Source organism: Hippocampus zosterae, chromosome 18 (assembly GCF_025434085.1).
Source record: "Hippocampus zosterae strain Florida chromosome 18, ASM2543408v3, whole genome shotgun sequence".
NCBI lineage: Eukaryota > Metazoa > Chordata > Actinopteri > Syngnathiformes > Syngnathidae > Hippocampus > Hippocampus zosterae.
This window is the reverse complement of record NC_067468.1, coordinates 9,561,114-9,587,384: the sequence shown is the minus strand read 5'-3', so window position 1 is coordinate 9,587,384 and position 26,271 is coordinate 9,561,114. Positions and strand designations below refer to the sequence as shown.

Genomic DNA, 26,271 nt, shown 5'->3' with positions numbered 1-26,271 from the left:
TGTTAGGAAATTCGTAAAGATCTTAGATTTAGCAGCTAGCATGATAGATAATTATTTTCGTCCAGACTTAACTGACGGGTATTGGCCCACAGTATTACAGCAAACTCCGAGCAAAAATATCTCGCCCAACGTGGGGCTCGAACCCACGACCCTGAGATTAAGAGTCTCATGCTCTACCGACTGAGCTAGCCGGGCTTGATACAAAATGTAATTTATGAAGAAAGTATTTATCTGTTTTGTACACAGCGCTAAAATGCAAACCCGAATTTCCTAATTTTTCTTGACATTTTCTTGAAATTTAAAACTGAGTCGGTGCTAACTCCCTGGGATGCTGAAATTGGTAACCAAGATTTTAAGCAACCTTATATGGAATTTATCAGTGAGGACAAAGGACACAAGTGTGAAGTTTAGATTTTATTTAATTTCAGAAAGAAATTTGTCCATCAGGGTACCAGGAGCAGTGTTTGGCTACCAAAACGGACAGAGATAAACAGTGCAGTCTTTTGATTGGTACTTTTTTTTCCATCCACAAGGAAAAAGACATCCTCCGTTTAGTTGAAAGTGTCACCTTTGTACTTCTGCTTGGATTGATTGACGGCACATGATGTTACCAACAAACAGGAAATCGTCGACAAGTTGCAGTGGGTGGCGCTGAAAATTCAAAACTGCACGGCGCTAGGCGGGATGTCGAACATGGACGGGTCAAACTGCTGACCCTTGAACGGCGAGCCCTCCGCCTCCCAACCCTTCTTCAGCATTTCATGCACCTTCTGCGTGGGCGCACGCGTACACACACACACACACACAAACACACACACACGCAAAAACACTCCATTAAAAAAGCAGACACGCAGTGAACAGCTATGAGGTACAATAGCGCCATCCTGTGGCGAATTGACACAAATCACGCAGCCACTTAATTGGGTACAGGACTATCCAATAAAAGCATATTGTGAAAAAAGACTTTACAAAGAGAACAGCGAATTGGGTCATTATTAGGTGTTCCTAATGAAGTGACAAGTAAGTGTGTGAGCCCCTTTCACGCTCTGACAAAGTTTACCCGCCGCCCCGTGTTGCTGTTCTGTGTGAATGTGCACACCAACCATCTCGTGACTCTGTGGCTTTCCCTGCAGCTTCTGGTGGTAGTCGAAGGTGAGGCGGTCAAGGACGGCGTGCTCCTCTTCATCCACGGTGGCCATGGAGCGCTCACGGTTCAGCTTGTCCACGTCGATCTCCTCCTCGCCCTCCAGGATGCACTTCCACCACACCTCTGACGACTTGTTCAGGGACAGCTGAAATAGTAGTGAGAATCTGGAGCCATGAAGAGTTCTGCTGGGCAGGTGAAAAGTTGCAAGGTAAGGCATGAAGTGAATAAGGTCCAAAGTGGTCCGTTACCACAACGCATTTTCCCGGTTCGAGGCTCCAAAGGGAATTCTCCGTGTTGATCTTGTGCGAGAATTTGCCCTCCACCAGCGTCTGCTCTTCAGGGCCCACGCGCACGCAAACCCGCATGCCGCCGCTGTGCAGGCTCACATTCACCTGAGTAGGCGCACGTACACACGTCATTACTGCTGTTGCCACCGCCACTGTCACCGCTGCCGCGCTCACCTGCTTGCCTTTGACCACCTCCTTGGGCACAAAGACCCGCACTTCCACGTCATTGTAGTCCTGAGACCACTGGTACTTATCCCGCACGGCGCCGTTGTAGCTATCTGAGTCCAACGCTGATAGATTTTGGCTTGGCCTGAAATAAAAAAACACCCAAATGTCAAATCCATGCTGCATTCGGGGACACTGGAAACATCAAAAGACCAACGAAGGTCACACAATCCAGTTGAGTTGATCAACATGTTGCATTCAGGGGCAGTGGGAAATGTGGTATCTCGAACTAAAGTCATACAATTCAGTCACAAAATATGTTGTGTTCAGGGATACACGGAAACATCACAACTGTAAATAAAGGCACACAATCACCAACAGATGCTATCATAAATGACGTAAAGAAAAGGCACAACTCCACCCCAAGTCATCCTGTGAACCAACACATGGTGCATTCAGGGACATTGTGAAACATAACTCCAACTAAAGTTGTGCAATCGCAATTCCTATCTTGTCTCTATTCAACTTTGATTAAAAACTGACTTTGCTGGGTGGGATGCTGCAGCTTCCTGGTCGCCTGGCACCATGGCGACATCACTGCCATCAGACTGAGGTTTGGCAGAGGGTTCAGACTCTGCAACGGTATCCGTAGACGGCGAACCGCTTGCCGCCTGCGTGGCTTCCGACGTGACTTCCAGCTCCTGGACCGCCGCGGGAACTGCCGCCATCCCGTCCTGTTGCTTCTGAAGCTCGCGGATCTCCTTGGAATACTTCTCAAACATCTTGAACGTCTGCGCAGGCGAAGAGTTTTAACGACAAAATGCCACAGAGAAACCAACTGACCAAAGTAAATTGCATTTACAAGCAATTTTTAAAAATAACTTCCAAAGTAACAACCTTTGTTTGACTCATTTAACTGTAGAGGCTCGCTTTGTCAAGAAAGTTAGTATGAACGTAATTACAATATTCAAATATCGCCAGAAATATTGATTAAATGTAATAGCTTTGTGACAACATGGAAAACGGAATCACCGGAGCCGAATAGAGAACAAATCGAAAGACATTTATAACAACTTGAAGGCATTACAAAGCTTTTATTGGGTCGAAAGTAGGCGCACCTGTAGGACCATCTTCTCGGCGACACCTGGCGGGAAGCCCATCTTGTCGCCGGGACCGGTGAGGAGTCGATAAAAGTCAGTCTTGCGGTACAAAAAGCCAAAGTAGACTTGCAGAAAGTCCTGAATGTTTCCGACGTGCTGCAGAATGCCAAGCAGCGCGTTGTCATACATTTCCGTCATCTCGAGCGGCGACGACATGGCTATGCTTTCTGCGTTGCTCCTTCAAATATGCTCCTAAGTGCCTTATCAAGCCGTTAGCGTGTATAAAAAAAAACAGAAGCGGACTTTCAGAAGAAAACGATCAATGTTTACGCCAAATACGTTGCATTTCTTTAGTGTGTGTGGTGGTGCTTCCAGAACAAAGCCACGCATCCGGTTAGACACCTTCAAAGTAAGTTGACCTACCGTTGAGTGTAAAAGGAAAAAACTCCAAACTGACACTACAAATCAATTAAAACACATATGAAAAATAGATACGGCGATTATATATTTGACATCTGAATAGCACGTGTTTATTCATCTTTAAAAATATATATAATACTTTATTTTGTAGATATCTGGTTGTTTCATGTATAGTCTTTTCAGGACCGGGAACAAGAGTTCCGGACAGAGAGTTCCGCATCAACTGCTACCTTTAATTACAATATTCTAAATCATAGATCAAATATATTAGTTCTTTTGTTCTATTAAATTACTATATTATTTTTTTTCATTTGTGATTTGAATGCTTTACCATCACGGGGGACCGCAATGAGGACGTAGTGAATATAAATTATGTTTGTGTCGTAAACGGTGAAAGCAAGATGGCGGCGCCCTTGAGCACCACAGGATGCTGGAGGTTCCTCGTGAGTAAAGAGATTTAAACGCATTTCGGCTAACATACAGTATTATTAGGGTTTTTGTATGGAAACAGCCTGTGGCAAACTAACGTGAAGGCAGAAGTTTGGTGCTGGGAGCTGTGGTGCAATTAGTCTCATCTCGAATTAGTTCGTAGTGCTAGCTGTCACTGGCAATATACAAATACAATCGCAAAGAACGTTTTTCAAATATAACAACTGAAAAAAATTTCCAAAATGCTTATTTTTTCATTACCTTTCCTGTCACCTTCATAACTAGATACATCCAGAATGTTACCAGTGCAATTAAGAGGGCTTTTCTTTTATTGGGGTGGCATCTTCCAAAAGGGAAATGTTGCAGGAATTTTGCAACACCGCTGAACTGCTCATAATGAAACGATTTGTTTTGTGTGCAGGCCGCACTGAGCAGGTCAAGTCCGCCCCGAAACAGAGCTCTTCACGTCACTGCAGTTTGCTGTAAGGTCAGGACAGCTGTGACGTCACACCCACTTTTGTCCACGTCCAAGCAACACGATGAACGTTAAAAGTATTTGTTGTTTTACTGGGCAGAACCGAGCCGCTCGCATCAGAGTGGGGAAAGGCGACCGTCCTCTGACCTATGAAGAGGCCCTGAAACCTCACCACATCGGCCACCACAAAGGATGGCTGTCACAGCACACCAGTGAGTCTTGAACCAAGACCTCCGCCAAGGTCACTGTTCATTCCGGGAAGCTGTAAATCGAAAGAACCTGTACCCAAAATCCAACTGTCAACATTCCTAACTGTCGTATGAGTGACAAAAGACATCAATGGGAATTGGTGTAGCACTTGTTATATAGGTGTTATTTTTTCCCCATAATATCACAACTTTATCATACATTTTTGCCTCGTTATACAATGTATGATTTTACATTTTTCAAATTTGGACATTGTCTGCGACTCTGCCAGGTAACCTAAAAGGCGAGCAGGGCGCAGCGGAGCGCGCCATTGAGGACACCTTCATCCGCCGTTTTATGTTCGGCACTTTTCACGGCTGCCTCGCCAATGAGCTGGTGATCAAGCGGACCGGCAATGTGCTGACAGTGTGCGCCCTCATGCTGCAAAAGATGCCGCCGCACAAGTTCTACTTCCTGATTGGATACACAGAGTCGCTGCTGTCTCACTTCTACAAATGTCCCGTCAAGCTTGACGTGCAGACGCTGCAGGAGAAGCAAGTGTATAAATATCTGTGACGGCCAATTCGCCTTCAACTTCCCAGTTTCCTGTCACGGCAGCCCGGCAGTTCCTTTTCTCCAATGTCTTTTTAAAACGGTCGACGAGGGACGCTCACGAGGTTGTTTGCGTTGGCCTACTTGAAAAATAAAGGGAGAAAAAAAATGAAGTTGCTCACTTGCTGATTGTAACCATCAGTATTTTCCCCTTTTCATGTAATCAAATTGAACATATTTGACATGCCGTTCTCCATCTTTTCTTCCAACTGACTTCGGAACCACCCGTCACAACACAAATTTGCTTGAGGCACACAGTTCCAATGTGAGGTTCTGTACTTAGATGAAATCTGCTTACCGGTACTTTAGTTAGCCTGAAGCTAAAATATGTTTCCGGTTCAGCGCCAACATTCCATTTCCTAATCTTCCATTTCCTGCATTCCTGATCAATTGTCGAAAGATTACTTTAGCGCAACGGAAAATGATGGTTCCCCCCACCAACCCCCCCAAAAAAAGATGAGAAAGCTACTATCGATTTATTTTCATTTTTCATAGTGCAAACTTTCACAGTGATGCCGGCAGGCAGTTGCAATACATAACAGCAAAACTATTTAAAATGAGACCGTTTCATCTCTTTGTAAATATTTCATTGAAAATATGATTTAAAAAAAAAAAGCAACCGTGGTATGGAGATGACAAAATCATTTGGAAAAGGAACATTTCATTGCAGTCGACACGCTAAATTAGCTGGCCTAGCATGAAGATGTAATTCAAGTGATTTTGAGAGGTCATCTTCACAAGTTGGATTTCTCATTTGAAAAAAAAAGGCGCAGAGTAATCAATGAAAAGGACTCTAAAGAAGTCTCATTTCGTATGACGACCATTCACAGAGTTGTGAGTGTTGTCCAGAACCCTCCGGCCCCACACGCACATTGGTGATTTATTTTTGGCAGATTTTCTGAGTGAACCTATTCTCCGTTAACTGCTGAAAAACTAATCGATTCTCATTTTTTGTGCTTAGGACGAAACTGTCCCATAAAAAAAAAATAATAATAATAATGCTTTTGGTGACAGGCAACCATATTGAAATGAGAAGCTATCGCTAAGTTTGCTATCTTGTGGGGGTTCATGGTGACAACTTTAATTCTAAATTGTCAAAGAAAAAAAATGGAAAAAAGTGATTTGGGGGGTTTCCATCTTGTGACTAAACAGGAAGTGGAGCACAGGTTTAGACAATGAAACGCAGGAAGTCGGTCTTCGTGGCCGGTGCTAATCAAAATGGCAGCTTTGGTTTCGATGCTTTTCAGGTGGAAAAAAAAAAAAAAAAAAAAAAGAAGAGGCGTCTCACCGACGTGTTCACCGCCGAGTCCAAGCATGACAAGACGGCTTGCTTGGCCGCGAGTGGCCTTCACGTGGACAAGGCGCGGCATCCGGCGCCCTGGCAAGACTGCAGCTTGATGAGCCGCTGGTTCATGGTCTGAAGCACGGCCGGGTCCACCTTCTTCACAATGTTCTCCAGCTGGTGGGGGTCTGAGCCCAGGTTGTACACCTCCACAAATGACTAGGCGGGAGGGGGCAGAAAAAAATAAATAAAGGCGACACGCTTAGCTCACTTCCTGCCTGTGGAGATTTCGTCAACTTTCAGCAAATGAAGAATACATGAGGGGTGCAACAAATATCACCTTCATAGCAACCTGGTGTCAAGGAACTACATTGGAGTGATTTCAGCAGTTTCATCTTCACAAAAGTAGTATTTTGCTCCAATTTTGTGGCATCCTGATGCAACCAAACTATGTTGAAATGCACTGAGGAGCCACATTTAGACAAAAGGTGTGGTTTTCCGCCACTTTGTGGCATCTTGGTGCCAAGGAACTATGCTGAAGTGCGCTGAAGAGCTTCGATTCCACAAAAGTAGCACTGTGCCACTTCTCGTGGCAGGTGTGGGCAATTCTAACCCTTTCTAGGGGTTGTGGCCGAGGAACTCCATAGTCAGCTATTTGGTGTCAGACATGCGACACACAATTTGATGTCTACACGGTAATTCTGATGCTCATCTGCCAAGTAGTGCTAAAGCACATTTGTTGGCTAATTGGTGTGAGAAGTAGGATCCAAGTAAGGAAATTACCTCACTGTCCGCGAACTCGCAGTACTGCATGTTGTCGTGTCCATCCAGCGTCCGGACGCAGGCGTACGTGTTGTTGAAAGAGTCCTCGCACACGCAGTTAGGGAAACATTCCTGACCAACGACAAGCAAGGAAATTCAAACATATCAAATGACAAATTCAAGTAAATATTGGACATATCCATCCATCCATTTTCTAATCCGCTCATCCTCGTGAGGTTTCGCGGCGGGTGCTGGAGCCTATCACAGCTGTCATCGGGCAGGAGGCGGGGTACACCCTGAATTGGTTGCTAGCCAATCACAAGCCACACATAGACAGATCAGCACTCACACTCGCACCTTGGGACAATTTAGAGTGCTCCATTAATCTGCCACGCATGTTTCTGGAATGTGGGAGGAAACCGAAGTACCCGGAGAAAACACAAACAGGCACGGGGGAGAACATGCACACACAGGAAGGCCGGAGCTGGAATCAAACCCTGCGCCACTGCACCGTGAAACCAATGTGCTAAACACTTGACACCGTGCTGCCCACATTGTAACATATAAAACACAAAATGATCAACCAAATCGTATAATTGAATCCTGGAAAGACTCTGCTAGCTTAATGCTAACGCAAAATGGGAAACACCACAGACAGGCTAAAAGAAATTAGCATCAATCTTCAAGTAACCCGACACCCACATGCATATCAGTCTACTCACAGCCAGGCCGGGGCCCGTCTTGGGGCAGCCGGGGTCTCCGCTGGACAGCCCCTCGCCCATGTGCTCCACCAGGAAGTAAGGGCGCGCAGAGCCCTTGCGCAACGCCGGTGCCTGACGCATAACAAAAAAAGATGTTAGCTCACGTTGACGCTTAAGGAGGGCGACGTCGTCAGCGGACCATCAGAGGCAGGAAGGACTGTCCGTCCGCGTTTGCGGCCGACACGTTGATGCCGGCGATGTCCAGAATGGTCGGCGCAAGGTCAATGTTCAGCACGGGAGCCTGAAGAACAACAACAAAATGAAATTGAACATCTTTGATGCGATCAACCGTGGAGCTTTGTTCTTTCCACTTTCAATGAGCTATCGGGAAAGCAGCAAAAGAACCAATCGTTTTTTTCATGCGTTTAGTTTTTCCCGACTGCCAACCCAAAGCGGAAAAAACTTTTGCACTTCTTTTATCACCTTGACCGTGGTGTTGGCTTTCACGCCGGGGCCGCGCACCAGCAGCGGCGTGCGGATGTCAAACTCATACAACTGACGCTTGTCGATCGGCAGAGAGAACTGACCTGCCGGCAAAACAAAAACAAAACCCCACTTGCCGCCGCATTGGGAACCCGCTGGCGTGCTCGGGGGACCGCGCTGAGCAAAGTCCGCAAGTTAGTCGGTGCGGGCGTGTCGAGTCGCGCTGACCTGTGTGGTAGCCGTTGTCTGAGGTGAAGAGCACGTACGTGTTGTTGAGCTCCTTCAGCTCCTCCAGCTTCCTCACAAGTGTCTCCACCAGGTCGTCCACCGACAGCAGCGTTTGCCATCTGGGGTGGGTGGAGAAGGGGGGGGAGGTTCATATCATCGGATTCATCATTGTCGACATCATGCTCGTTTTCACGTCATCATCATCGTCGTAAGCGGCATAATTGTCCTAATAGTCGCCATTGTCATCATTATCATCTTCCTCATCGTCGCCGGCATCGCGGGTGCTGTCGTTATTGTCATCGTCCTTAACCCTCGTAGTGCACCGCTTGCGATAAATGTAAAATAATGTCTTTGAATCAAAGGCAAAGGCATTCAGAAAAACACGAGAGAGCTGAAACTTATGGAGGGATTCTAAAATGGCCTAAATTTCATGACGTCACCGGCTGATCATGATGATTCTCAGGCATTGCAGCAATAATAAAAAAACGTTTTGATAACTTAATCTTCACAATTTACATATTTTGCACCATAGAGACCCATTATAATTCATATTTTTGAATGCATCGTAAACCTAATGTGTAAACATGCATTTCACGTGATTTTTACGTCAATCGCTTTGTTTTCGCTTGGACAGACGTAAGCATGCCACATTGTTGGGTTGAGGTCATTCCAATTTTGCAACTTTAGGTGGCGTCAGAGGATCGCAAATGAGTTTGCCTTTTTGCAGGAGGCTTCAAACCAATGCATTTTACATGAACACGTCCGCTCAGGATTGTTAGTAGGGTTTGGTTGGGACCTCCAGACACAATTTTTTTTTCCCTTTTGCAAAAGATAAAGAATAAAAAATCCCAAAGAACTAATAAAAACTACCGTATATATGTATGGATAGCACAGATGCCTCTGAACATTTTGAGTGTTTGAAAAAAAAAATGTTTTTATAACACAAAATACATAATTACAAAAATTGTAAAATGCGTAAGTTAAGGCCTTTTTAATTTGGAGCACACAAGGGTTAATGTTGTCATCTCTGTCGGAATTTTTCACCACATTCACCAACGTCATCATCAAATTCATCGTTTGCCATCGAGGCCGAAATCCATATCATGCTCATTATTGTTGCCAGAAGCATCATCACGCCTGTCGTCCGAATTATCATTGCGTCATCATCACCTTTATCATAATCATCATTCTCGTTTTCGTCGTGGTGGTTTGTGGTGGTTGGACTCGTTACCGTCATAATGATGGTCACCCTCATTATGGTCAAACCGGTTATCACGCAAACGGCGGCGGCGGCGCCACGTCACCTCTTTCGATACGCATCATCCAGGTAGGCGAGCGAGCTGTTGGGCATGGGGTTGACGGGCTGGCGCAGCAGCCAGTGCTTGTCCTGCAAGGCGGGCAAACGAGGATTAGACGGGGGGGGGGGGGGGTGTCACCCGGCCTCGGTTTCGCCTCACCTTGGCCGACTTGTCGAAGCTTCCATCTCTGGGCGCTTTGACGTCGGCGAAATGGCGGCGGTACTGCGGCGCGGTGGTCCAGGGCGAGTGCGGTGCGGGCGGGGTCAGCATCAGGAAGAACGGACGCTGAGGGCTTCGGTTGGCCAGGAACTGAAGAGAGCGATTGGCCTGCGGGGTGTGTGGGGGGAGGAGCCAAGGCATGTTAGCGTAGCACCAACGAGGCACCGTCAACGCCCACGCGAGACTTACAATGAGGTCGGTGAGGTAGTCTTCCGTGTAGTTGTCGCCATGCTTCTCCTCCACCCCGTTTCTGGACAGGGTGTAGTTGTAGTAGCGGGAGTTGCCCACCTGGACATACGCGGAATGTTGACACGCGAGCGTCAAAAGGAGCCCGCGCACGTGCGCGGGTGCGCGCCCGCGTGCCACTGACCAGCGCGTGCCACTGGTCCCACCCCGGCGGAACGTGGCCGACACCGCCCGCTTTTTGGTCGCCGTACTGTTGACAGACAAAACCGGCATTCAAGTGTACATCCAGGAACGGTCTCGAGATCAGAAGTTCCTTGTTCGATTCCCTGGCGTGTCTGTATTACGGTTCAACATCCACCAGGGATATCGTCCGGCTATGCTAAGTGTTAGCATCCGCTCTGGCCCATGCGATTGTGAAGCTACTTGGTTTTAAATCAAAAATCAAGAGACAGAAACAAAAAAACTAAGCTCAACAGGGGGGGGGGGTGTTGAGAGGGGAAAAAAAAACCAACCCCAGACTAAGCTCTTATCTGGTCATTTTATGGCACGCCTACGCAACGAGTGTGCGCAAGTCGGAGGACGGGATCCCCACCTGGTTGAGGTACTTGCCGGCGAAGAAGGTTTGGTAGCCGCTCTTGCTGAGGAAAACGGGGAAGGCTTCCGACTCGCCTCGGCTCTGCCATGCCGCGCTGGAACAGTTCCCGGACAGCGAGTTGTTCCTGACCAGGTGATTGTGAGGGTAGCGACCGGTCAGGATGCTGCAGCGGCTCGGGCAGCACAGCGGCGTCACCGTAAACTGAGAGAGAGAGAGAGGAAGAAGGAGGTCGCGGCGACCAATCGGCGGAGGAGCCGAGTCACGGAGTGCTCACCGAGTTGATGAAGGTGGCGCCCGCGTCTCCGATCAGTGATTTGGTCTTCTTCATTGGTGTCTGAGGGACAGGAAGTGAAAGTCAAGGAAAGGCAACACTCAAACACGCGCAGAAAATCCATCATGGGATGGTTTTTTGCATTGGCAAATGAAATCCTCAAAATGAACGAGTGCAGTTATCGAATGAGGATGTGACCATTAGAAAAAAGAAAAAAAAAAGAGAATGAGGTTATGAATTAGATGTCAAACGGCAGGCAAGTAGAAGTGCGACTAAATCGAACTGGACCTCGGCAAACCAGCGAAATTTCAATTTGTGTCAAAAGTGCAGATTGGAATACAGCTGAATCATTTATAGAATTCAAATCGACATCAAAGTAGTAAAATGAAATTCCCAAATAGCAAAGTGTGTCATTTGGAAAAAAAAAAACCCAAACTGTTTCACTTTGGCCATTCGGTAGGCAGGTTTTTTTTTTTTGTATATTTTATTTAGTAATTTCGGATTGCAAGGGGGTCAAGTTTCAAACTTTTGAGAGAGTGTTTACAATAAAACAATAGATGCTGATGACGAAAAAAAGACAAACATAAAAGAGTGATATCGAGAATGAGATCAAAGGCAGCAACAAAGACCAACTGCCAAGTGAAATTTCGCTGGGAAAAGTCGCAAACGAGACAAGCGATAGGAACAGTGAGCAAAGTAAATGAGTGCAAAAGTCACGTGAGAGCGTACACTCACCATGCCCCCCAGAATTTCATCTTGGTCGTCGGTGACGATGAGTAGGACGTTGCTGGTGAGCCCCCCGCCGAGTACGCGCCTCGCGCCGCAGGTGAGCAGGGCGGCCAGCGCGAACACGCGCAAGAGTCCCGCGAGCATCACCGCGGCAAAAACTAAAAAAAAAAGATCAAACAATGGACAAAAGTGACAACGACAGTATCCAAAAACAGCACGACAGATAACTCGCAGAGAGGAGACGTTCAAGCGCGTGCTTGCAGCGGTTTGAGGAAGTGTCTCTGGTCACGTGGGTGCCAGTCGGTGGGCGTGAAGAACACGCGGTGTGCCGGGTGGACTTTCAACTAAATATTCACACTAGTCAGCTGATTTTTTTTTTTAACTACCAACAAACGCCATTTTTATACCACCAGTGCCGGTGCGTAGAAATGTTGTATTTAAAAAATAAATAAATAAAATATATATGGATGTATACGGAGCAGTAACGGAATGTCGAATTTTAAGCAACTTAAATACATTTCCGAATGAACCCCCCCCAAAAAAAAATCCGACATGAAAACCTTGCGGACTTTATGACAATTACTTTGGTGCCGTTTGTCCGTGTATGCCTTCCCTTACAAAGATTTTAAACAATGTGTTTTGAATCTAAACATGACAGGGGTGAATGGCAATATTGATTTTACTACAATGATTTCACAACCTGTCAACTCACACGGTTTAGCCATAGTTCAGACGTATTTTGTGTTGAATCTTGCGTATATGGCCGTATCGCACAAATCATACGGATTCTGAAAATTTCCGGTTTTTTTTCACCAACTCCAAATCATTTGGAGATGGTGAAAAAAGTAACGCAGGAAATACAACTCTGAACACAGTAATGCCACTAAGTAGTAATGATGATTAGACATTAACCAGACATTGTATTATGGAGATCTACAATAAATATCATAGAAAATTTCGTGGTTTTTTTTCTGCCGTTATTTTGACATATAAAATGCTTTGGTATGTTATAAGGATTTTTTGCTCTTTATAAGGATTTTTTTTTGGTAGTTTATACCGGTTGGCGCTCCGAAAAGTTGACAGGTAGGCAAGCTGGCCACATTAATAATAATAATTAGGACTGCGGCGAGCAATCATTCAAATACTTTTCATTATATTGTTGAGGAATTGATTGATGACTCACGATGCTCGCAGAAAGTTTGGAAACGATTTATCTTAGTCTTCTTTTCTTTTGAAATCACAAAAACCTGATATTTGAGCATGGGGGGTGGGTAGACTTTTACAGCCACTCCATATGCACCCTTATATTGATTGGTGACCTGTTCATCACTTGTCTTGCAGTGATTGGGCGGCAACCGGTCACCCTAATACGGACAAGCACTAGGAAAAAAATTGATTGGATTTTATTGGAATTAAATGAGAAATACAGAATTTATCATCTCACACACACACGCACTCACACACACAAACCCCCCATTGCACACAAGCCTTCACAGAAACAACGCAAAGATTCAATGAGCAAACCAAGACAGAGTGGCTGTCAGTAGTATTGGGGGTATGCCGGGTAGGCTGCCATTAGAGGAGGAGGGGCAGGGGGAGGCGGCGTGGCGGCGGACAACATAGCTCCAGCCACATTGCCGTATTGGTAGAGCGAGTCCAGAGGCGAGGCGTACTGGAGGTTGTGCGGCGGCTGAGCCAAGGCGGCGGTGGCGCCGCTGGCGTCCTGAAGCGTCAATGGCATCGGGTGGTAGCGTGGGTACGGAGCTGGCCGGTACGCTTGCAGCTCGGGGTAGGGCGCAAAGTGCGACGCGGCGCTGGCTTGGCAGGCATGCGCCAGAGCGTCTTGCACCGTCCGCTTCAGCTTCATGCGCCGGTTTTGGAACCAGTTTCGGATCTGTGCCGTCACGGAGAAGAAGGAAGAGGGGGAATAAAGTGATTTTCAGAAAAAAGTACAAAGTAAAATAAATTTCACTTCAAATTTTGACATTTTTCTTGAAAGATTCGCAGCGTTTTGTGGAAAAAAAGGGGACGGTTGTCATTTAGCAAAAATAAGTCCTGATGTTATTAAAATAGAGTCTGAATTTGAGTAATTTTTCCGAGTATAAATCTGAATTATTGTTGGAATGTGTTTCGATGCCACCAGATGGCAGCAAAGCACTGACAGCATCCTTGTATCAGGCACACAATCATCAGTCCATGTTCCATCAACTCAAGTATTTGATAGTTCAAATCTTGGCCTCCTTCAGGTAAGGCTCATCGCGAGCATAAACTCGCAAACTGGGCTAACTAACACGCTAGTAAACGGAGATGCTAGCGACCTGTTTGTCGGACAAGTTGAGTTTTCGGCAGAGCTGCGCCTTGTCCTGCGTGCCCAGGTAGGCGTTCCTCTTGAAAGCTCGCTCCAGGCTGCCGATTTGCTCCACCGTGAAGGCCGTGCGCGGCCTCCTCCCCGACGGCGGGGTCAGCGGCGAGGCGCACGCGGTGGCGGCGTCATCGGCGGGGCCCAGCGGCGAGAGGGAACGCTCGCTTTCATAGCCCGACGTCTCCTCCTCCGCCTCTGAAGCTGTCGGCACAACAAAAACAATTTTCAGTTGTTGTCAACAATCACATTTGTTCATATTGGAATGATTTGATCATATCAGTTACAGTGTTCATTAAGTTTATAGAATAATTTAATTACATAATTTGATGTTGAAAGTCTTGTGTTATTCATTTCGATAGTTTAAATTTTTTTCCATGTACTTGACATCATTCATTATTTGCTAAAAAAAAAACCTTGAAAATTACCAACACAATTATTTTCAAGTACCGTAATGACATCAATATATATAGTATTTTTTTTCAATGTCCATATTCTATTTGTAATTATAAAATGATTATTAAAGATCTGATGTTGAAGTCCAACAATACGTGATTTTACCAAGCTTTTTTTCATTCATTCATCTTCCGAGCCGCTTGATCCTCACTAGGGTCGCGGGGGGTGCTGGAGCCCATCCCAGCTGTCTTCTGGCAGTAGGCAGGGGACACCCTGAACTACTTGCTAGCCAATCGCAGGGCACACAGAGACAAACAACCATTCGCACTCACACTCACACCTAGGGACAATTTAGAGAGTTCAATCAGCCTGCCATGCATGTTTTTGGAATGTGGGAGGAAACCGGAGCACCCGGAGAAAACCCACGCAGGCCCGGGGAGAACATGCAAACTCCACACAGGGAGGCCGGAGCTGGAATCGAACCCGGTACCTCTGCACTGTGAAGCCGACGTGCTAACCACTGGACTACCGGGCCGCCTTCAAGCTTTTTTTTTCCTTCTAAAAAGATTTAACATTTTAATCATTTGTTAAAATATTTGCTGGTATACGTGAACAATATTCCACTTGTTTTCTGAAATAACAACGTCAGTTATATTTTGTGCGCGCGCGTGTGTGTGTCTGACTCACCAATTTTGCTGTTGTCGCCAGAGTCCATCTTGGGCCTCTTGCCCGGGACTCCTCCACCGTCATGGTCAGGCCTCCGGCAGAATCCTGGCAGGCTCTCTGCGTGGGTGCCGGCAAGCCCGGGCGCCGCCAACCTGGCAGTGCCCCCACCGCTAATGCTAGCGGGCCGCTGCCGGCTGCTTTGCGCCATCCACTCGATGGAAAAGTGTCCCCTCATGACGTCAAACCCGGTTCAGGTAAGTGAGCTTCCTCTGGGTGGGGCGGCGGGGCGGTACGCTCCGCTGTATTTATAGATCGCGGGCCGCCCCTATGCACATCAAAGGGCACACCCCTTCCCACCCCGAACCCCCCCCCCGCACCCTCCCCTTCGCCCTTACAAGTGCAGTCATTAAAGCGTCTCATTCAGTCTCAATGAGGCTGTTACACAGAGGCTCCAGTGAGTCTGCCCCCCCCAAAGCTCCCCCCCAACTACCTTCCTGCTGCCTCCTAAAAGATAATAGACACACCTCAGATACGCACCTCTATGGAAATTATACAGTTCCCACATCATCACACAAAAGCAAACCATCATCACTGCCAAAGAAGAGTTCAGTTATCTTGAACTTTTTCTTTGCTTTACTTTATATGAGCGTCTGTAGCAATTACTAGCTAAATGCATGAACATTCGCAATATTAGGAAGTGAGAAATTAGTTAATGATAACACACAGTGAATTATAGAAAAAAAAATTGACATAGCTCAGTTAGAGTAAACTTTTTTTCCAGTTTTTTTTAAACACTGGGCTCCATAGCTAACGAAAAAGTCTAGTGATTTTTGTGAGTTACATCTTCCATTACGTCAATCCAGAAGCACCAACAGAACACCTCTAGCACGTACACTATCATCAATGCATGTTACATAAACTACAAACTATGAGTATTCACTACAATATTCAGCATAAAGACACACAAAAAGGCCTCCACATGAGGCTCATTGAGAGTACGAGCTGCCATACAAGCCTAAATTACGCGCTAGCACCAACTGTCTTGGGAAACGCCATTCAAACGAGCAACAGCAAAGTGGTAGACGGGAAATGAGAGAATGATTGTGAATGCATCACGACTAAGTGTATTTTTAGTGAGCTTTTATTTCTACTACATAAAAAGTAGCAGCCTAAAAGTGAAATCACAGCCAAATGAAAAATGGACGCCGGGGAGTGAGTCCAGATTTGCGAGTGGGCTAATCCCAGGATGATCCCAGATGAAAGCAATTTAAAGTGGATTAAAAGCATGCCAAACATTCAATCAATAAATGATCAGCAATCATTTACATTCAATGAGGTGTGGGGGAGGGGTGACGCAGAATTAATATAGCTGACTATGCACTTTTAGAGTGCTGTAAGTAATAACCCCTTTTATTGTATATTTTTAAAATTAAAACCACTTCAGAGATTAAGTGATAGTTTCCATTAAATCTTTTATTAACGTTTATAGAATCAACTTACCAACTAAAAAAATTGATGAAGGGATTTCATGTGGTGAAAATTATTTTATAGCCTAAAGAATTATACGACCTTTAAATGACTAAACTTGTTTTTAAAATGAGGACATGTTGAATTGGAGTATAATATCTTGTTAAAATAACCCATCGTGTCATTAAAACTAATTACAAACTACGAAACAATTGTTTCAAGTGACACTGTTCCCCCCACACCCCCCACTCCATCGTGTCCCCAAACGCAAAGCCACCACGTGACCGGAAGTGCAACAATTTCACCCCGTTGGCGGCAAATCATTATAAAAAAGCGGATGAGCGACGACTGGTGTTGTGACGTCACACGCCATCTTTGAAATCGCAAATCGATGAAGACTTGCTGGCGCACACGCACAGCAGACGGGGGGCGTCTGCTTTTTTTTGGGGGGGGGGGGGGTTATCATGGCTTCTTTGTCTTATCAAAGCGAGCGCGCAGCCATTATTTAACCCTTTCAGGGGAGGCCTGCCTTTCTTCCTGAGCGCCATTTGCACACTGAGGCACCTCGTGCGCGTGCACGCCAGCGACTCGACGCTGTCGATACACGCAAAGACAATTTAATGCTGAGATATTATAATGAGGGAAAAAAACAACCCAAAGCATTTATTTCCCAAAAATATAAAATAACTAAATAAGTAAATTACTTTTCAAATGTATCTCCATTTCAATGTTGTAAAATAAGGACTTTAATACTGTATTTTAATTCTCACAATATTTAAATTACTATTTCCAAATTCTAAACAGCTGATGTTAGTCTACTATTTCATTCATCTTATGCAGCACATTAGGATTTTCTTTCAATTCACTCAACATTAATTTCCTAAAAGAATCACGTTTGAGTTTTCACCATAATTTAGTTTCTAAAATAATGACTTTAATAATATTTTAGTTCAATTGTAACAATATTATCCCTCAGTTATCTAATAAAAGTTTTTTTTTAATTACTACTATAAAATATTTTGAACTTTTCTCACCCCCAAAATTACTTTTAAATTTTTGTTTCAAATCTTAACAAACCAAACCGGATCAAATCGAGAAAGATTTTATCAACACATTTCGAAAACCATTTTGTCGGCAGGGCTTGATGTTTCCAATGAGATGATGTGAGAAGCGTACTTCGGACTAATCAATGAACTCTCGTGACATGGCGGACCCCACGTCTGCGTGAAGAAGGCGGGAAACGCCAACGTCACTTTGAACTCCCGCGAGAGAGCAACCGGCCGCCGTCCGTGGCTTCGCTTGGGACAAGTCGGAGCGGCTCGTCTGCTTCTGTGAGGACATCAAAGGACGCTCAATTTTATTGGCTCCATTCGCTCAAGTCACGCTTCTGAATAATGTTTGTCTTGACGAAAACCAATTCACTCGTCTAAACGTTGTTTGTTTTTAATGCTCTACCGGCCCTTTAAATGTGACACTTGGCTCGGTTTCATCTGTTTCTTTACCATCGGCCAATTTGTTCATGTGGTGCAGGAGCATACGGGACCCCTTGCATAGACTAAATTGGCTGCCAAACACACACACACACCCACACACACACACTGAGCCATCCTTTGAGTGGCTCCATTCGGGGTCTTTCATCTCTTAAATGGGCCTGTTTGCTACTCTGTTATGGACACAAACAATAACCCACCCCCAAGTGTCACCATACAGCCACACACAAACACACGCATGCTGATACGCTTACACACAAACTTAGATACACAAAGACACACTCGCACATTCACACACACTCAACGCACGTAGGCATTGACATACATCCAAGCACACAGCCACATGTTTACAAGCAGCAATTCAGGCATGATGATGCACTCGCGGGTGCTCAATCATTGAGTGAGGATAAAAACTAAATCTAATACTAAAGCTAACAAGTCAACTCAAACGAAGCATTTGGAAAAAAAAAACTAAAAACATCCAGACTTGCTCTAAAAACTAAGTGCAACTATCTGGATTTACAAAAATCAAAAGGAAATAAAAACGAACGAGAATAAAAATCCCAAACTATTAACCCTGACTCACGGTCAGTCGGTCAGTCAGTTGAACTTTGCTCGCGTGGTTAATTAAGCTGACATGGGAGCTTTCGTTTGTTGCTAAAACGACAACAGTCGGCGGCACTGATGGTGCCGGGCAGACGCGCGAGAGTGGATTGGGTAACACCGATGATTGGTGTCAATGCGTCCCCCCCCCCCTGCCCCTGCCCCTCCCGCTTGTGGACCAGCTCCCGCCCCGTCTGTAAAGACCTCCGTTAGGAGCGCTTCCCCTCTCCTATTGATCACTATCAGGTCATCAAAGGCTCCCCTGGGCTTTGATGGGGCCGGCGCGACTCGGCGCAATGGACGAACTGGCTCGGCAACCCCCCCCCAATAGACCCCCTGTGTCCCCCCAGTCACTTGTCAGGTCTCCACACTGAACATGGACTTTAGGCAACATCATTTGTGGGGATTTGATTTCATTATGTAGTGATTGCACTCGTTATGTGTGTTGTTAGGCGGTTTCTCAGGCGTAGCAAAAATGTTCCTGGGTCCATTTGACCTTTGACCCTCAACCCAGTTCAACATTTACTCCACAATATAAAAAAGAAAAAAAATTAATTAGAAAGACAGAGGAAGCGTGAACGTATTTTATAATCTTTACTGACATTGACGATTCCTACGTAAAACTGAGTAGACCCCCCGAACTTAAAAAAAAAAAGCGAAATGTTGCCATTAATTGATCACGCTGACTGTTATTATTATTATTATTATGATGAGGGTGTAATGCTAAAATGAAGTTGAGAGCGTGCCACGTACTCGGCGCCGCGTGAAGTCAAAGTCACTCCAATTCCCACATTTAGCCTGCGGACGGGAAAGACGGACGGACGGACAGACAGAAAGACAGAGTGACAGACGCAGAGTCTCCGCCAAGCGTCTGCGTGTGTTGCCACTTTGGGGCGTGAAATGACAAGACGACGGCTGGACGACGTGGGAGCACGCCGTCTCGTCTGCGGTGACGTAGTATCGTGGATGATTTTGGGGTTTGTTTGTTTTTTGGGGAATGTGACAAGTTTCAATTCTGTAGGTAATACTTAAAAAAAAAAGCTGAAAAGTAACATCCTGATGGGAGGACGAGTGGGGCTTGATGCCACTTTGATGTGGAGCTGCAATTTTCAGGTTAATGAGGCCGTTAGCACCAGGGCTTGCAAACCACTCACACTTGACACACACACACTCACACACTCACACAAAACAGCATGCACGCACACACAGGCCAAATCTTTACCCAAAACTTGCAATTTATGGAGTACGAGAGCCACAATTAACAATTATTGTGATAATCAATTCATCTGTCAAATTTTTTTAATCAATTGGATTTTAAAAAATTACAATAATAAATACATTAGATTTTTTCAATTTGCCAGAGTAGAAAATGCACCAAAAAAAAAGAGTAACCGATTTGTTGTTCATTGTTTTTCCAAAGACAAATTAGATGTTTGCAATTTTTTTTTTAATCATTCTGCTATCATGAGGATTGGCAGAAATGAGACAATACGGACTTTTGAGAGGAAGAAATTAGGAGGATTTGAAGATCTACATTGAGCAAGGTCTCCAAACGATCCGTTGATGATCAAAATAGTCAGTGAGTAATATGTTAATGAATTCCGTTGTCGCCGGACTATCAAGTGAACCAGAAACCTTTTCGCTACCATAACTCCAAGTGCATTTCTTTACCCCGGAAGTAGGAACGAACAAATTATAAGGAGCAAAATGTGGAGAAAAAAAAGTCACCTTCATCTGGATGACTTCTTTGCCAGGCCATTCGACCACTTTCTTGACTTTTGTGATTTTTTTTGCCGTCCATGACAGTGCAGTCCGGCAGGCGGCGGTGCTTCTTCAGGCGTTCCTCTGTGAAGGCGGGATGTAGTCCAGTGAGAGATGTGCAAAGATCTCCTCCTCTGTCTCGGCTTTCAGGTATTCACGCTGCGATCAAAAGAAAAAAAACAGTTTTTTCAAAAGGATGGTGTAGAAAATGCACACATCAGTTCGTTCTTGGTTTGGGGTCCGGAACATCAGAAAATAGGCAAACATTTTCATCATTGTTTTCTAAATTAACCCTTTGAGGGACAGCGGTTAAGACAGTGGACAGGTTATCATGTTATCGGGTTAAAGGGTGCATGAACGGCTTAAAAGTTAAAAGTTTGTAAATGAAATAAAACAAACCCCAGAGTGGAAAACCGCCAAAACTTGATTTAATTGATGTCATTTGCTTTTTCTCTCAAGCTATAAAATGGATTCAAGACAAAAATCCGCATATGCACCGTTTTATTTCACGGCGATATGTTGCAGGTGTAGTACTTTGGCGTACCTGTTTGTTGTCGTACAAGGCGTGGCTGCTGAGTGACATGTTCTTCTGCTGAGTGGCCCAGCGTCGCAGCTCGCGCTCAAACAACTGCGTCACAACCAAAAAACACGCGTCAGCCCCACCCCTTGACCACCAGGGGGCCACCGGCATCATTACCTTGGAACCCGTCCAGCCCAGCAGGGCAAACGCAAACTGGCTGAACGGACAGACCACCAAATCCACGCGCACAGCTCGCCACCGCCTGCACTCGCCGCGTCGGAGCGCCGCGTCGTCTTGGCGTGAGTGCGGCTCGCCTCCCTCTGGCATTGGAAGTTTGAAGATGGAGAAACATCTCTCAAAATGATCCATGGTGGAGGCGGGAGTACCGCTGGCCTCCGTGTATGAGTTTCTGTTGCTCTTGTGGTACAACAGGAAGTCCTGATGGATAACAAGGTCATTCCCGACAAACTTTATTGACAACATGAACATTACACACTGTTCAGAACAGCGTCAGTATCTTATTCTGTACTTTTTTATTTATACTGTAAATTTCCCCAGTGTGGGACGAATAAAGGATATCTTATCTTATCTTATTTTCCGCACTAAAAGGCGAACCTAAAAGCCTTCCATTTTCTTGAAAGCTCCCAGCGCGCCTTAAAATCAAATGCGCGTTGTGTTTGGTCATTACGGGAATCATTTATTTAACTCATTCACTCCCAAAGACGTTTTGAAACGTCTTTTCAGACTTGGTCTAGGATTGGCTATTACTGAATGAGCAGTTGAACACGGAAATAGAGCAGCGGGAAGAGAGTTCCATGTTACAACTTATGTTGGTTAAGTGAACTGTGTCGCTTCTTTATTAAATAAGTTTTACTGACATCTAATCGTCGCTATATAAATCAGGGTGTTGTGTTGTGTTTTGTTGGCATTTCCTTGAGCGCAGCTTCATCTAGTGGATGCATTGTAGATTGCGTCTTATAACGCGGTGCGTCCAATATATGAAAAAAATTACAAAATAGGTCATTCATTGAAGGTGCACCTCATAATCCAGTGCGACTTTTAGTGTGGAAAATACGGTAGCGTGAATTTCGGAGCAACAACATCAAGATCACATGGCCAATAAAGCGAGATGCGAGTCGACATTGACAATGTAGTGACAACGTGACGTTTGCTTCGACTCACACGATTCTCCAGGTGCGCCACCACTTTTGGAATCAGACCCTCCTCCCGCCCTTCCTCCGGGTGCGTGATCAGAAAATCAACATCGTGGCCGCTCGGTTTCCCCCTGCAAGAAGCGTCGAGCGGGGATACGCTCACAACCAACTGCGATAGGCCAAACCACAAGTGGTGGATTGTACCTCCTGAAGCCTCCCACCAAGGTGACCCGGGCGCTCGGCAGCTTTGCGCCAACGGCTTCCTCCACAATTTGGCCGATGGTGTCGGCTTCCGCCCTGGTGACGGGCTGTGTCAGGTCATCGTAGTGGGCCAAGCCTGCAAAGACAGATCGGCACGCTCAGTGGAGGTCGTTGGGAGTGACAACATATCCCACCGAGTTTGCAGCCAACACTCACCCGCCTGCTGCGCCCGAGTGAGGACGCGTCCCGATTGACGTAACTGAGGGAGGTTGCGAATGCCTTCTTGGAACCACTGGGCCGCCGTCTTTGCGCCCACGCCAAAGATTCCTGTCAGGAGCTGGAACAAAAAGCACAGGAGATGTGCCGAGGATTTATTGACAAATGTTGTCCAAAAGGGCTGGGAAAGCGTCCACGCTCAATTATCAATTTGGGTTTTGAAAATGGGCAGCTCACTAAATCAGATCAAGTTGTTTTGGTTTTGGTTTTTCCATATGGACCATGCAACCCCACTAATCATCACGGATTGAGGAAGCAGGCCAACCATGTGAAGAGCGAAATTTAGAATTGCAATTTATTTTCTTTTCCACATATCTAGACTATTGGTCTTTCCACGTCTGTTACGTTTCCAAATTATTAAATGTTGAAAATGACTTGCTCACTTTGACAATGCGATGTTAGATATATTTATTTTTTCGACCCCCCCACACCAAAATTCTTCAATACTGTAAGTGGGGATAAAAGGTCAACTTCCCCGCTAAGCATTAATTACTTAATGAGCAAAATGAACACAAAATAATTAGTAATTACATGTTAATGAAACAATTTTAGGAAACACAGGCTAAACGGTGAATGAAACAAGAGAGCGGCCCATTTTTTGGCATACTTTTCCGGTTTGGAATTAGCAGCTTTGAGCCCATTAGGACCTTCATGGCCTTGAAACGCTGAGACTGCCTAGTGGCCTCCACCTCCCGGGATGATCCGTTTTCCAAAATGTCCTGCCAAGACAAAAGTCAGTACTGGTCAACGGAAAAACACTTGGTCACTACGAGACAAAATTTGAGCGCGGGAGCATTTCACCCACCTGGATGACCGACAGCGAGTGTTGGCCAAGGCACGGACATCCTCTGAGCTGCCGGGCGTCTGTCAATGACTCGGGGAAAGCCTTCAGCGTGGCGGCAGCGCGGCGGAACGCCACCGCGCGACCCTCGTCCTGGCTGAGCTCAGCGTTTTCAGCCAACAGCGACAGAGCCTCCTGAACAAGTAAAAACATATTTAGAACAAACTTCCTGCCTGCATGTTTGACTACTGTCCAGTAAAGGAAGACATTGTTTGATCTCCATTATGTGAACCATAATCATAATTAGTCACATGATGAGTATTTTTTTCTTGTTAAATATACAAACATAATACAAATCTAACAATAAAAATGTCAGCAATAAAATTGCCCCCAAAAAAGGACTTACTAACCCTGACTGCTGTGAATAATAACAAAAATAAAAATGTGGAAATTTCAATTCAAAAATAAAATGAAAAGTATAAAATACAAAAACAAAATAAAAAAAGAAATATAAAATATTTTAATTTAATAAACAGAATTAAGAAAATAAATAACAAAAAACAGCAAAAAACAAAAAACCTTTTAAAAATATCCATGGATCCACTTTACCGTAATCGGGTCGAGAGTATAAATACACAGATAAATATTAAATACCACACTCAAAATTTTGTTCTAGAAAAATTAAACACATTCAAAGGATTCCAAAATGTTCTAAATAAAAAGAAACCAACAGCAAGACAAACTGTCTATAACACCCACTGTGAAGACGGCATTGCGGTGGTCCATGGTGGTCCTCCTTTGACAAGCGTAGATGGGCATTGAGAAAGTCGCCGTCTCATCTCCGCTTGATGCCGGCCGCTCCTGCTGAACGAAGACAAATGTTAGAGAAGTGCACAAAGCTGAGCTAAGCTCCAAATTTGCTCTCAACATTGTGGTGCAGCAAGCAATGACAGAAATATCCCGTTTCCAAGGAACACTCGTGTTTTCGTACCATCAGTCGATGTTGCTGCAGGATGTCGAGGGGACATCCGGCACTCAGGCTCTCCGTTAACCAGCTGATGTCCACCAGGTGAGCAGCTGTCTGGTCATGACCCTGTGAACTCAGCCAACTTTTGACCTCGTCACCCGAGTTCTTCTCTGAGATGACGTGTGTGACATTTTCACTGGTGAGACATGAGCACAACGCCTGCCTTCAATTTCCAATGATTTACCCCATAATAAAATGATAACTCTGTCTCACTCAAAAGGGCAATACAACAAATTATAACAATGCATTTAATTGATTCATTATTTTTTACTATTTAGGCTTTGGGTGAGCGAAAAGTGAGCCGAAAAGTGAGCTTTTGTCATCCATGTAATGTAACGTTATGTTTCTTAAGTGACAACGGACAAGTTTGAAATAACACTCTTTTGAGATTTTCTTTCAAATTATAAGTGCTTTGTAAATTAAAGTTTCACTGTAAATGACAACATACGTGAAGGACTCATCGACCCTGAAGCCCTTTTTTCGTCCAAGCTCGGTGAGGAAATGTCTCCGGCTGGTTCCCATCTTCCTCTCCAGGAGGAAGAGGACCACCTGCGGGAACTTGGACGCGTCATCCCAGCTGTCGCTCGTCGAAGCACCGCCGGTCGAGGAGGACACTTTTCTTCGCTTTAGCGGCACCATATTTCACTCTGAGGGGCCCTCAATGGCATATAAGAATACATGATATCTAAACAATGCGTTATTAGCATTTTGGTGACTATGTTAGATGGACCGAATTATTTCCGCATTGTCTTCTTTGAGTATTGTTCGCAAACTTTCAGGAGTCACCGCCACCCGCTGGATGTTATTGGTACTACATGACATTCCATCACAGCCCCAACAAACGTAGTACAGTAGTGATGGGAAGTAGCGAATTATTACTACTTCATAATTGTCCTCAAGTGTATATAGATTTCATGCTGTTTATATTGTATTTTTTTCTGACGATTTTTACTTTGACTGCCTGTATCTGAAAACAGATTTCTATGCTTTTGTCACAGTGCACTTACTTTTTTCAACATCTGCGACCCCACACCTGGAAACCCAAAAATCTCGAATTCATTGATAACAAAAATTCATTTTGGTCTTCAAAATAATCAAAAAGGCCACAGCATATAATAGTGTAATAGACAGTTATAAATTAATTTACTAGAGTACAGCAGTCTCACCAGTCTTTTTTTTTTTTTACACAAGTATCTGTACTATTAAGTATCTGTTCTGTCTGTACAGTGTATGAGTATGTTGAAGCCTCTCATAAATACTGAACGAATTACATATAGATGCTTTATTAACGTACTGTCAATATGATGTAGGTGAGGGGTGTCACACATTTTTGTCGCTGGCCATTGTTTCTCTCGGAGGACCGTTATGACTTTGAACCCACATGAATTTATGATCACCTAATGTTCTTAAGTTTTACACAACAAATTGATGTCAAACTAGTCAAGCCAGTAAATTGTTTGTTCAACTATGTTTCAGTTTAAATGGGGTTATTGGTCACCAAGAAATATTCCAGTATTGTATCTCATGTTAGTGTTGTGAATGCAATTTGCAAGACACATGAAGTCAAAGGACATGATTTATTTCCCTTTGCACGCTGTCGATGTCGAGGGCCACATCTGGCCCTGGGGCCTCGAGTTTGAAACTTGTGATGTAGGTGGAACTCTGGTGTCTGCTGCCCCCTGTAGGCATAAGCATGTTGCTTTTTAAGTGGGAGGAAATAGCAAGCTCGAAGTATGCTTTTGTGCTTTTAACGTCACAGCGTCGTCCGCTTGCAGTTTTCAACGACGCGTCTGTTCGTAACATGACGTCATAGAAATGACGTTTGACACGAGTAGCACAAGAGGCTGAAAATAGTTTGGGAAGAACGCAACCGGAACTTCCTTCTCCACCAATGGCGCGTGAGAGCTTGGCGAAGGGCGTGACTGACAAGGTAAGCGGACCAATGGCAAGGCTGGAACCGCGCTGACGCATCCGAGCGGCAGGCGACTCGGCCAA

General features: G+C 45.0%; 5 protein-coding genes and 1 non-coding gene across 8 annotated transcripts; 1 reads left to right on the top strand and 5 right to left on the bottom strand.

Annotated features, from left to right (window-relative positions):
- Positions 1–122: 122 nt before the first annotated feature.
- On the bottom strand, positions 123–195 carry trnak-cuu (transfer RNA lysine (anticodon CUU)). Its single transcript has one exon. It is a non-coding gene; the product is annotated as a tRNA-Lys (tRNA).
- Positions 196–401: 206 nt separating this feature from the next.
- Positions 402–3,103, bottom strand: nudcd3 (NudC domain containing 3). Its single transcript, XM_052050825.1, has 6 exons — positions 2,718–3,103; positions 2,143–2,390; positions 1,609–1,744; positions 1,396–1,539; positions 1,104–1,292; positions 402–770 (listed from the first exon to the last, which is right to left on the bottom strand). The coding sequence occupies exons 1-6, from the start codon at positions 2,913–2,915 to the stop codon at positions 660–662; spliced, it is 1,026 nt and encodes a 341-aa protein (XP_051906785.1). The 5' UTR covers positions 2,916–3,103; the 3' UTR covers positions 402–659.
- On the top strand, positions 2,310–4,934 carry mrps24 (mitochondrial ribosomal protein S24). 2 transcript variants are annotated; one of them, XM_052050942.1, is made up of 4 exons: positions 2,310–2,446; positions 3,970–4,035; positions 4,124–4,235; positions 4,502–4,934. In XM_052050942.1, the coding sequence occupies exons 1-4, from the start codon at positions 2,420–2,422 to the stop codon at positions 4,783–4,785; spliced, it is 489 nt and encodes a 162-aa protein (XP_051906902.1). In that variant the 5' UTR covers positions 2,310–2,419; the 3' UTR covers positions 4,786–4,934. The 2 variants fall into 2 exon arrangements, with proteins under 2 accessions (XP_051906902.1, XP_051906901.1); XM_052050941.1 differs by lacking the exon at positions 2,310–2,446 and adding an exon at positions 3,349–3,562.
- Positions 4,935–5,278: 344 nt separating this feature from the next.
- gnsb (glucosamine (N-acetyl)-6-sulfatase (Sanfilippo disease IIID), b) lies at positions 5,279–11,974 on the bottom strand. The gene is made up of 13 exons (XM_052050728.1): positions 11,582–11,974; positions 10,850–10,909; positions 10,573–10,776; positions 10,165–10,230; positions 9,984–10,082; positions 9,735–9,902; positions 9,582–9,664; positions 8,278–8,396; positions 8,050–8,153; positions 7,766–7,867; positions 7,588–7,698; positions 6,887–6,997; positions 5,279–6,322 (listed from the first exon to the last, which is right to left on the bottom strand). The coding sequence occupies exons 1-13, from the start codon at positions 11,717–11,719 to the stop codon at positions 6,170–6,172; spliced, it is 1,518 nt and encodes a 505-aa protein (XP_051906688.1). The 5' UTR covers positions 11,720–11,974; the 3' UTR covers positions 5,279–6,169.
- A 986-nt stretch (positions 11,975–12,960) lies between these two features.
- On the bottom strand, positions 12,961–15,358 carry ved (ventrally expressed dharma/bozozok antagonist). Its single transcript, XM_052050870.1, has 3 exons — positions 15,018–15,358; positions 13,894–14,138; positions 12,961–13,469 (listed from the first exon to the last, which is right to left on the bottom strand). The coding sequence occupies exons 1-3, from the start codon at positions 15,229–15,231 to the stop codon at positions 13,116–13,118; spliced, it is 813 nt and encodes a 270-aa protein (XP_051906830.1). The 5' UTR covers positions 15,232–15,358; the 3' UTR covers positions 12,961–13,115.
- Positions 15,359–17,529: 2,171 nt separating this feature from the next.
- Positions 17,530–26,265, bottom strand: polm (polymerase (DNA directed), mu). Of its 2 annotated transcripts, XR_007959805.1 has the most exons (12): positions 24,725–26,265; positions 24,241–24,412; positions 24,009–24,110; positions 23,274–23,444; positions 23,116–23,187; positions 22,409–22,529; positions 22,196–22,328; positions 22,020–22,122; positions 21,015–21,275; positions 20,862–20,945; positions 20,285–20,476; positions 17,530–17,792 (listed from the first exon to the last, which is right to left on the bottom strand). XR_007959805.1 is itself a non-coding variant. In XM_052050731.1 (11 exons), exons 1-11 carry the CDS (start codon positions 24,913–24,915, stop codon positions 20,390–20,392), a joined length of 1,497 nt encoding a protein of 498 aa, XP_051906691.1. In that variant the 5' UTR covers positions 24,916–26,265; the 3' UTR covers positions 19,772–20,389. The 2 variants fall into 2 exon arrangements, 1 of the variants encoding a protein (XP_051906691.1); XM_052050731.1 differs by lacking the exon at positions 17,530–17,792 and having other exon boundaries at positions 19,772–20,476.
- Positions 26,266–26,271: the final 6 nt, after the last annotated feature.